The following is an 11,802-nucleotide window of genomic DNA, read 5'->3' as shown; positions in this document are numbered from 1 at the left end:
AAAAAAAAGTTTTTCTTCATGATGCAGCTCACCAGCATCTGCAGCCTATCACTCATGCGTCCATGTATGTGTGCCTGTGTGTGCGCTCCACTTCATGTCTGTTTTTTCTTCAAAGCTGTCCTGCTAGATTCGGGTCTCATTCCAGAAGCAATGCCAAGAGCCTGACACAGACTACTTCACAGCTCCCACCATGATAGGAAGTCACACCTCTGATCTCTCCTTGTGGTTCTGAGCCTCAGGTTGAACCCTGACTCACATAACAGGGGTCCTCAATTGATGGATCTACTTTGCCTGTCTTTAAGTTTTATCTTGGGCTCTGATGGCTTCTTTGACCATTTACCAGTACAGAGCAGGCGATCAGTCCAAGCCTGGTCCCACAGCTGTGTCCCCACTCCTCAGCTGGTTCTCATCTGTCACCACCATAGACACTCAGCAATGTCATTTTAATGCATTCATTTAATGCACAGACAACATGGATAGATCTTACCAGGATGTGTGAGACCCCTGGGGAAGTTACCCACACAATTTCTCACTATATTATAGGGGCCTGAAATGAGACAAGGATTCCCTTATATCATTTATATCTATAGTCCTAACACTCAGGAGCTTCAGGCCACTGGAGTTCTAGGTCAGTCTGGCAGAGGGTATGCTGAGTGACAAAAGCAAATATCTGGCAAAAGTTGAGCTGAGTATTTGAGTTGTAGACCATCTAGCCATGAGACAGCACTCAGTTGCTTCACCCAGCTTGGTTTCAGTTTCCTTAGTACCTATGGGTTGGGAACCTGCTGACCTCATTGACCCTGAAAGTGGTGCAGTTCTCCACAAGAGTCTATGTACAGTGTATGTGAGTATAGCATATAAACAAGGGGAAAGTGATCCTTATTACTATTATCACAAGTATTGTTGTTACTGTTGTTGGCTGGAGATCAAATCAAGAGCCTCTAGAATACTAGGTAAGCTACGTCCCTTACTACTGAGCTACACCCTCAACCCTAGGAAACATTCCTGGGCATGTATTTATCTATCTATTGATCTAGATATTTATTTATTTATTTATTTGTTACAAGGTCTCATGCAGGTTAGGCTCCTCTTGAATTTGCTGTGTAGTTGAGGATGACTTCGAACCTCTATTTTCCCTTTTACTTCCTAGCAGCTAGAATGATGGGTGTGTGCCACCATGCCTGGTTTATGCGGCACTGGGGACTGAACCCAGGGCTTCATGCATGCCAGGCAAACACTCTACCATGGCGCTACATCCCTAGCTCCCGGGGGAGATACTTCTAAATGCCCCTCAAATAGACTGGAAGCCTCTTGGTTTTGCTCAATAAAGGAGCCCATCCTGGAGAGGCGGGAACGTGCATGGAGAGGCCTCATCAACTCAGAGGGAGATGGCTCAGGACCAGAACAGACGGTGTTATTCTATGGAGAGGAACATACTTAAGAAGCAAGAAAAACAGGTTCAAAGCAGGGAAGGACTGGGCCCTTAGACAGTGGGACTCAGGTCTGGAATGTAGCAAGGAAGAAAAGAATCAACAGCTCAAAGGGAGCTCTGCATATGCCCTTTCCTGGTGACACTCTGACTGGTGAGGGACTTGTGCCAAGACTGTTCATATGAGAGAGAGCAAGTGTGGGGGGCAATCAACAGTGTTCACATCAGTATTTCTGGAGTCTGTGTACAGTGTACGTGAGTGTAGCATATAAACATCTCAGCTGCTCTTGCTCTGGGCTCTTGTGTCTTCCTTATTTTCTGAGGACAGTAGCATCCCCAGGCCTTGTTTGAGGAGCAGAGAGCAGAAAGCTGAGACCTGGAACAAAGGTGAGCCTTAACTTGGTCTCCTCCCTCTGACAGTCATCTTGAGGAGCGATCTGGCCAGACGTCGTGCTCAGGGAGAACAGCGACAGTTCCCTCTGGCAACTCTACGTGCTCTTCAGCATTTCCGTCCTGCTGAATCAAAGGGATGGTTGAGTCACACTAGATCCTGAGGTCCTGATTCTGAGCACAGCACAGGGCATTGAATGTGCTTGAAACAGGGACTGTATACTGACTGACTTAATCCTTTTGGCTGAACATTTATATAAATTATGCATAAAAGCTGCCTGCCCTGGAGCGTCGTTCTGCCCTCCTGCTCGAACTATGGGGTTCAGTCCCTCTTAATGCAAGAGCCTACGGTCATAGCTGACTGCTCAGATTCAGGGCCCCTCTTGACAAAGATCCTTCAGAGACAAACCCTGTTTATTCAGGGCATTGCTGTGTTCCAATCCCCCTGGAAGATCTGTCAGTCAATGTGTATTGAAAAGATAATTCAGAAGCTAGGGATATAGCTCAGTTGGTAGAGTGCCTAGTAGGCACAGAGTCCTGGGTTCAACTTCAGTACCATATAAACCAGACAGGGTGGTGCATATCTATAGTCCCAGCACTTGGGAGGTAGAGGCAGGAGGACCTTTTGATAAAGTTTATCCCCAGTTATATAGCAAGTTTCAGGCCAACCTGGCATACATAAGACTTAAAACTGAACCCAACCCACACTCAAACCCGCCCCTCCCTGCAAGAATGACTCAAATCCTTTGTCTCCTCTGACAGGTTACAAATCACCTCCCCACTCGGAACTAGTGCCTGCTTGCCACACCTTGAACGTGGGTGGGAGTTGGAAAGAGGAGAAGGGAGTGGAGAAGAACTCTTCCCTGGGATCTGCTGATGGAGTCTCCTGACCTTCACGCTTCTCCAAGGAGCTGAGCAGCTGAACTTCTGACTCTCTGTGCCTTCTAAGCCTGTTCTTGATGCTTTTGAATGCTGTTCCAACCAAGGACATGGGAACACTGGAGGGATCCAGCACATAGTTCTTCCAAATGATCCATGTTCAGTTGAAGGGGACTTGGGCTGGACATGAAGGGGCAGACAGACAGGGACAGGCAAGGACAGGCAAGGGCAGGCAGGGACAGGAAGGGACAGGAAGGGACAGGCAGGTACAGGCAGGGCTCATCTCCTCACTCTAGGGCACAGTTAAATGGTTCAGCAAGCAAGGACCCTTGCCATCGGGTTGTCTTCTGGCCTACATACATGTGTTAACATGGTGGGGTGGGGGAAGAATGTTAAAAAAAAAAACAACCAATTAAGACAACACACACTCTCACTCAGGACTTCTGTTCATCGTTACCCAGCAGCTCCTTGGAAGCACTGAAATAAATGCCCAACTACAAGTGGTCTATATATTTTTTAAAAAGACATTTAATGGTCACACTTTACAGGAAATTACAAGGTAGATAGTTTTGCACTGGTTCAGTGGTTAAAGAACATTTTTTTTACTTAGATTTTTATATTTTTTTTAGTAAACCGAGGTAAAACACACATCACAAAAATGACCATTTTAGCTTTATTTTGGTTCATTTGTTTGTTGAGGTGCTAGGGTCCGAGCCTGAGTTCTCAGAGGTGTTAAATAAGCACTCTCCCAGTGAGCAATAGCCAGTCCTCGTTTTAACGCCTTTAATACAATGGCAATGAGTACTTTCACACTATTACACAGGGATCAGGGCCCACCGTCAGGGCTTTTCCATCATCCCTAACTGGAGCTGTGTCTTCCACACTAACTCCCCACCCTTCCTCACCCAGCCTCCAGTCGTCACTATTTGATTATTTTGGCACTTCTCATTGTGGGATGCTCTTCCATTGTGTATAGACACTGTGTTTAACGTACCCATTCACCCTTTGGCCATCATTTTAGTTGCTTTGACTTATGAATAATGCTATTGTGAACATTGGCACACAAATGTCTGAGCCCTGGCTTTCAATTCTTTTGGGTACCCTATTTAGAGATGGACTTGATGCATTACGTGGCGATTCTATATTTTATGTTTTATGGAAAACTGCTACACTATGTCCCAATGCGTATGGGGTACTTTGGTATATGTCTACCGGTAAGGTGAAAAGTTCCCTCTTTCCTACTTCCTCGATGACACTTGCTATTTTCTCTCCTCTACCTCCTCCTTTTACTGCTAACTGTTCTGATGGGTAAGAGGAAGTATCTCACTGTAATTTTTATGTGTGCTTCTTAGAAAAGAGTGTTTGTGGTCTAGTGTTAGGATGGACCAACTCTATCAGTAGATGTACCAAGATGGAAGGGAGTGAACTGCCAGCATAGGGATTCTAAACTCTGCAGTTGGGGCTCTGGTAAGAAAGTGACCTCTGTCTCCCTGTAACTGTAAAGGAGAGGTGGCATCAATACAAATACACAGTCTCTGGTAATGAGCCATGCTGAAGGATAAGAAGGAACCCTGAGGGGCCACTGTTTAGGTGGACAGTCTTAGAGGGTAGTGGAGGTGTTTGCTGAAGAAGAGCTAACAAAAGAAGGCCTGCCCTCTTTGGCTAAGAACTCCTTGCTGACAAGGCCATAAGTAGCCATGATCTTGAGAAGTCCATGGCGAAATTTCTGACCAATAAAGGCATAGATGATGGGGTTAAGGCAGCTGTGGAGGAAGCCAAGAATCTCTGTAGCATCCAAGGCTCTGTCAATGTCATGGCGGCGCTCACAGGTCTCCTTGATCTGCTTGGTTCTCATGAGGGTGTCTGTGAACAGGACCAGGTTATAGGGCAGCCAGCAGAGTAGGAAGACGAGGACCACAGCGAAGATGACCCGCATGGCCCGGTGCTTCTGCCCCATGTGGGCCTTAAAGAGCGTGCGCAATGTGAACCCATAGCAGAACAGCATGATGAGCAGCGGCACAAGGAAGCCAAAGGTCTGTGGCAGGATGCGCAGTACCACCCTCAACTTGGATGTCTGGTTACCTACATCCTCATAGCAGACTAGGGTCGAAGGGTTTGCCCTAACAGTATTTCGTAGAATTGAGATGGGAAGGGCCAGAATTAGTGATAGTAACCACATGGTTATGCACACAAACTTGACCAAGTGTCTCTTCTGGATCAGTGTACTTGTGGCATGGACAATGGCCAAGTAGCGGTCCATGCTGATGCAGGCTAGCAGCAGAACACTGCTGTAGAAGGTAACCTCTTTCACGTACGAGAATATCTTGCACAGGATCGGGCCAAAAATCCATCCCTTTACTTTAGATGCAGCCCAGACAGGCAAGGTCAGGGCAAAGAACAGGTCAGCAATGGCTAGGTTCAGCAGGTAGACATCGGTGACAGAGCAGGTGCTCCGGTTGTATAAGATGACCAGCATCACCAATGAGTTTCCCACAATGCTCAGCAGAGTCACCAGGATGTATATTACAACCACAGCATATCTGTTGATATCTAGGTTCTCTTGGTGACACGGGGCAGCATCTGACAGAAGAGGAGGCATGCCAAAGCTATAGTTGTAAACATCAACATCTCCACTGAAGAAGTCTTCAAGGTTGAAATTTTCCACAGTGAATTCTCCCATCTTGGAGGTAAACTTACTCCTGTCAATAGAGGCGAGATGAAGGTTACTGTGCGGCAAAGCCCCCCTGATTCTTGTAACTGGGCTGTGAGGATTTTCTATTGGCTTGCGTATTGCAAGGAAGACACTATTTCCTTTAAGTTTGGAAATGATAGCAGTAAGCATTTGAGACAAAATAGTAATAAATAATGAGATAGTTGTGGGGGATAAAAACTACACTTCTCTTCAAGATTGTTGTTTTAAACAGGGTCTTGGTTGGCCTCAAACATGCTTCATAGCCAAGGATGCACAAATTATATATATATGTGTGTGTATATATAATATATAATATATGATGTATAATATATATGATATATACATATATGTATATACCATACATACAAATTATATATGATATATACATATATATAGTATATGTATATAGTGTCTTCCTTTATATATATATAAAGTATATATATAAAATATATATACACATATATATACACATGCACACATTTATATATGTATATATGATTTATGTATATGTATATATAATTTGTATAAATGATATACATATATACAAATATTTGTATATATGTGCACATATAATATGAATATATAATATACATATGTACAAATCTGTCTGTATTTATGTATATATAATTTGTATATATGATATATAATATATGCATCATATATTATATATCATATATATCATACACACACACATAAAATTTGTACATCCTTGGCTACACAGCATGTTTGAGGCCAACCAAAACCCTGTTTCAAAAAAACCATATATATATATGTTTATATATGATTTATATATGTGTATATAATATTATACATGTTATATACAGTATATACATATGTAAAATGTATATATACACACATATGTGAAAATGTTATAATTAAACTCATATATGCATAGCTAAAATGTGCTAGTAAAACATTAAAAAGGTATACAGTCTTACAAAACAAATACAAATATTAAAGCAATAATAATAAGGGCTGGAAAGATGGCTTAGTGGTTAAGAGCACTGGCTACTCTTGCCGTGCACTCAGGCTTGGTTTTTCAGCACACACCCAGCAGCTAACAACTCCTTGTAACCCCAGTTCCAAAGGATCTCCTGTCCTCCTCAGGGACCAAGCATGCACAGGCTAAACCTACACACTTGCAGGTGAAACACCCGTGTACATAAAAAGTTAAAAATAAATGTAAAGAAAATGACAAAAACGGGCAGAGGTGGAGCTCAGGTGATAGAATGTGGGCCTAAGCGTCTCAAAGTCCTAGGTAGGGTTCCCAGAACTGAATAAACGAGGTATGAGGGCATCTGCTGGCAATCCCAGCACTCAGCATCCTGGGGGTGGGGGAAGGAAGATCAGGGCTTTAAAGTCATCTTTGGCTACAAAGCAGTTCAAATCTATCCTGACCTATATGAGACCCCATCCAAAACATCACCATCACTGTCACCACCATCATCATCAACAACAAGACAACAATAACAACAGCAAAATTGAAAACCAAAACAATGAGGTTGGGAAAGTGGCCTGTTGGGTAAAAGCTTGCTCCCCAAACTTGTCCGCTTGAATTGGTAGCTAGATTTTGGAATCCAGGTAAAATACAGGGCTGTGAGGGCTGCCCAGGCAGCAAGGGCAGGCTCAATGTTCCATAGGGAGACCATGCAGGCCAGGATGGAAGGCGGACTCTCAGAGGAGAGGGCCAGAGGGACAGCCACCGATGAGGGGACAAGGGATGGTATTTGCGTTTTAACGTACTGATCTCTGAGAGGGATGCACTCATGGCTGAAGGCAAGAGGAGAGGATGGAAGACGACAGGTGAGATCTGCTTTGTGCAAGATTTCCCTTGTTCATCACAAGTGCTATAATTAGCTCCTGTTTGCTGGTGGGACGATGAGACCAGAGAGGCCCATGATGCCAGTAAGCATGGTGCAGTGGGATTTCATTAGTTTGCCCACATCATGTACTGCCTTTAGTTTATCATTGGAAGATCATACCTATTATATTAGATATGTTCACTCCTAAGCATTTTGCTTTATCATTCTTCCCAAAGATTGACTATGCATGCACTAAGTGCATACTCTGCCACAGAGCTACAACTCCACAGATCTAAGATCTTGAATTACCTTTCAGTCAAGCATGGAAGCTCGGGCACTGCCGGCTTTTGCTATCCCTTAGGCTGCAAATTAATGAAATAGCTATTGCTGGAATGGCAAAGGAAACGTCTTCAACTGAGGGCCCTGTCTTGTCCTCTGTGATGCTCCAGGGTTGAATGGAAGCACTAGCTCCTTGGGATGTGCATGAGCTCAGAAGCTCCATGGCTGGGAAACATTTTCAACAACAGATAATAACCAAGTCGTCGTACTATGACCCCAATTCTCGTCCTTTTTAGAAATACAGCCCATAAGTGCCGCACAGGTGTGAGAGAGTCCTCAGTGCCTGGTACATTTATCTCCAGACCCAACTGCAGCCCGGGCAAGGAGGGTAGGCAGGCTTGGGGAGATTGCAGACCAAGGGTAGGGGCTGGATTGCAAGCAGTTCTGAGCAGTTTTTGCAGGGGACAAAGGGGGGCAGTCAGAAGCTCTCCCTCTGTGCTAATGTTTAGGGGTCAAGCCAGGGAGGAGGGGGGCATATGCATGATCAGGCTGGGTGTTGGGTGACAGAGAGAGAAATTCTAGGTGGTGGTAGGGGGTGTTTCAGACTCACTAGGATGCTGGCTTTTTACCTGTGGGGCACCTAAGGTAGGCAGCTGTGACCCATGAAGAGCAGTGAAACTCTCTAGAGGAAGTGAGGGGTGGATTAGATTGCTCAAGAAGGGGAGGGGCTCCCGAGGGCGTGAGTTGAGTTTGATGTTTTAAGTATGAATTCCCAACCCAGCGCCCACGGATGGAGTCATCGTATGGATTTAGAGAATATATTGGGAAGTGACCTGGTGAGGTTTTCTAGCCTGTCTTTCCAGGTCTCAGTGGGGGAGGAAGCAGGCCCAGATAGAGGAAGGGGGTTTGCTCAGGACCATGGCTGTCTCTTCTTTGCTATGATCTCCAAGCCTCTGGCTCCAGCAGTTGAGGGTCCGATTCTCCTCCCTCCAGCCAGCCCAGGTGGTTCTATCTTGCCATCAGGCTGAACCATTGCTTTTTCTGGTTCAATTGAGGCAGCAGAGCTGAACTCTTGAGATCCTGGCCCTTCCAGCCACTCTCCCTCCCTGGACGGGAAGCTGCTTGTCTTCCATCTCCCCTAAACTCTTCAGAAGCACCCAGACTCTTCCTCCTTGCCTTGTTACACACCTCTGAGCGGCTTCACACCCACATGGGGCTCCCACCCTTCCTCCCTCATCTTTTGTTTTTCTCCCAGCCCCCTGCGCCTACCATGTGTCCATTTTTTGGGGGGGGGGGTGCTGCTGAGCTTTCTTGGCTCATAGACTTGGCAGCAAGTTGAAGATTTCAGTTTCAGGGCATTTGTTGACCCACCCCAGGATCCAACCCCCTCTCCTGTGGAAACAGCCTCTTGGTAAGAGTGAAAATCCTGACCCCAGTATTGGCACATTTTGAAAACTCGACACCGGGAATGTACCTTGTCACCTTTGCTAGTGGCTTACAAATGACAAGATTACTAAAGGAAGAGTCACGAAGATCCCTTATCTGCTCTCTTCTCAACAAGCCCAGGGGACAGTGTTGAAATTCCACCACCTCTATTTAGCCTGTATCCCAGAGTCTAGAGCACACACACTGGCTCACAGTCGCTGAAGTGGCCTACCCTAGGGGAAGGATCTTTGAGTCCAGCTTCAGCAATCACTCTGTAGTGTTTATCTGGTCTGGGCCAGTGGATGCTAAAACCTGGTAGTGAAAGGATCATTACCCATGGGTTGAGTGGTAGATACATGTCACACACACACACACACACACACACACACACACACACACACCCCACAGCGGTAGCTTATACCATGATTCTTGGAATCGAGATAGTGTATCTACAGACGACTGGCCTCTCCCATCACATCCTCAGTCAGAGAATGAGTCAGGGAAAGAAGCAAGCCTTTCAGAGCCAACTCCTGTGGGCACCTTCACATGCTCTGACTTGGAGAGTGGCTGTCATATTAGTTATCATCTGGTTGTAATTTGGAAGGCTGACTGGCTTGTCACCTCACAGGCAACGGGTTTTTTTTTTTTTTTTTACCATCTCTTTTGTCTTTCAACCCTCACATTAATGAAGTCGGCATGGATGAGGAAACTGAGGCCCTGGAAGTGAGGCAACATACCTTGTGTGACAGAGCTGAACTGGGCGGCAAACAGTTTTAAATGGATATTAAAATCTGCTCCTTACATTTTCATTTGTCAAATGCCACAAGGAGCAGGGTCCCGGTCTCAGTCAGCCTTAGGTTTCCTAGCTCCATAAGTAAGGGCTTCGCCTCAGACAAATCAAATACCATTGGTATGGGAAATGAACCCAGATTGGGCATTTCTTAACCGCCCACTTCTGGTTTTGTTCTTTTTTTTTTTTTAAATTTTGTTTTGTCTTACTATGTAGCCTGTGCCACATAGTTTTGTTTTTTTAAAAAGAGTTCAAATCTCAGTCCTGCCCTCAGGGGTCAGGGTGAAAGCACTGTTTCTCTCAGGGCCTTGCTGTTTAAGGGCCTTGTCTTGCTGGAAAACACTGGTTTGTTTCAGGTCTTTCCTGCCCAGAATTGTAGCTTTAGGCCATTTAGCTCTCTAAATGTAAAGCAGCTGAGATAGAATAGAATTCGCTTCATTGGAAACTGGGGAGATAGCTCTGTTGGCAAAAGCACTTACTGTTCATTGAGTGACCTAAGTTGGATCCCTGGATCCTTGGATCCCATGGGAAGAACTGACTCCAGAAATCTATCCTCTGACTTCCACGAGTATCCCATGGCACACACACATACACACAAAACTTAAGAAATAAATACATAAATAAATAAACAAATTTACTTAAGTGACTGTTGCTGCTACATTTCAAGGGCTCAACGGCCACAGGTGACTACTGGCTTCCATATTAGTTCATGCGGATATGAAGCATGCTTATTATAAAAAGTGCTTCGATATAGCGCCAGCTTCCTGAAGATGCAGAGCCCAGCTCTAAGGTTCTAGACTGTGGCATGCCACTTCCCAGGGGTCCAGGAAAGGCAGAGTTCCCTTGTCCCTTCTACCAGAAATATATTCCCCAGTCAGTGACCAATCAGCGATCCTACCTGCAGTAGCTCTGCGATGCTGTTGTGAGTGGAGCGGCACCCAACTCTTTGTGACTCAAGGCTTGGGAGCCGTCAGGGCTGGTTGAACTGGAAGAAAGTGAGGCAGTCGTGATGTGGAAACTACTGACCTGGGCTACCGATGGGGAAGTCCTGGAGGCCCTTGGGACCAAATGCCCCACCCCCAAGGGAGGTGTCCTAGAGAGGAGCGGCTAGTCTGTTCTGGGACTCTGGCTCCAGGCTCAGGGTCACCTGGTGATTCTGAAGTGAGCGCTTCGGATTTTCTTGCCTTCTGATGGCTCCTAGAGGAGCCTGCCAATCTGAAGGTAGAGGTCAGCTTCCTTCTCAGCCTATGCCTCCTTTTTAACAAGGAAGGCATGGGTGCCCCAGACCCTGCTGATGGACTTGGCTGAACTTGCATTCATTTGCACTTCCTTTCTTCCTCTCAGGGTCAGCAAAAGAGCTTCTGCTTCTTGTGAGCCCCTGCCCCAGATGGGAGCCTCTGCCTTCTCTCCCGCGTGAGGATCTGCCTTCTGCCACAATTGGCTCTTCACAGTCAGCCTGAACTTAGCCCTTCTCCCTTTTGTCTCAGAGCCCTTTGCCTCTATCCTGCAGTTGCTGGGTTCTTCCTCTCATTTGGCTCTCACTTGCTGCTCAACATCACGCTACCGAGGGGCTCCTTCCCTACTCTGCCAAGGTGGCCAGAGATGCCTCTGCTGGGGAGTGCGGGTATCCCCAGAAACCTTTTTTCTCCAGTTCTATTGTTTTCATATTAGCAAAATAATATCTAAAGACAAGCAGATTACAGATGAGACAAGGAAGACCAAAGCACATACGTAGAACCTGGAAGTTTCTCTTCACTCAAACCTTTCCCCATGATAACCACCATCCGTATTGCTGAGATCGGGCTATGCCCTACTCTAAGGTACCCCATGTTGTAAGAACCAGTGGGTTTTCAGGCACTGCTTTGTCCTGAGACATCTTTTGCCCTAAGAGGCACTTTTTGACCTTTTTTTTTTTTTCGAGACAGGGTTTCTCTGTGTAGCCCTGGCTGTCCTGGAACTCACTCTGTAGACCAGGCTGACCTCGAACTCAGAAATCCGCCTGCCTCTGCCTCCCAAGTGCTGGGATTAAAGGCGTGCGCCACCACCACCCGGTGACCCTATTTTGATTATGCCCGCCACGTGGACTCTCAAGTACCCACTGTCTGCCTGGCACTGC

At 45.9% G+C, this 11,802-nt stretch overlaps 1 protein-coding gene across 1 annotated transcript; it reads right to left on the bottom strand.

The window, feature by feature from the left end:
- Positions 1–3,206: 3,206 nt before the first annotated feature.
- On the bottom strand, positions 3,207–11,021 carry Cxcr2 (C-X-C motif chemokine receptor 2). Its single transcript, XM_031368867.1, has 2 exons — positions 10,585–11,021; positions 3,207–5,397 (listed from the first exon to the last, which is right to left on the bottom strand). Exon 2 carries the CDS (start codon positions 5,376–5,378, stop codon positions 4,299–4,301), a length of 1,080 nt encoding a protein of 359 aa, XP_031224727.1. The 5' UTR covers positions 5,379–5,397; positions 10,585–11,021; the 3' UTR covers positions 3,207–4,298.
- Between the last annotated feature and the right edge of the window lie 781 nt (positions 11,022–11,802).

Source organism: Mastomys coucha, unplaced genomic scaffold (genome assembly GCF_008632895.1).
Source record: "Mastomys coucha isolate ucsf_1 unplaced genomic scaffold, UCSF_Mcou_1 pScaffold14, whole genome shotgun sequence".
Lineage (NCBI taxonomy): Eukaryota > Metazoa > Chordata > Mammalia > Rodentia > Muridae > Mastomys > Mastomys coucha.
The sequence above is the reverse complement of the archived record's forward strand: the minus strand, read 5'-3'. Positions and strand labels throughout refer to the sequence as shown.

Coding starts and splice junctions, on each gene's coding strand:
- Cxcr2 (XM_031368867.1), bottom strand. CDS start 5,378: ATGGGAGAATTCACTGTGGAAAATTTCAACCTTGAAGACTTCTTCAGT.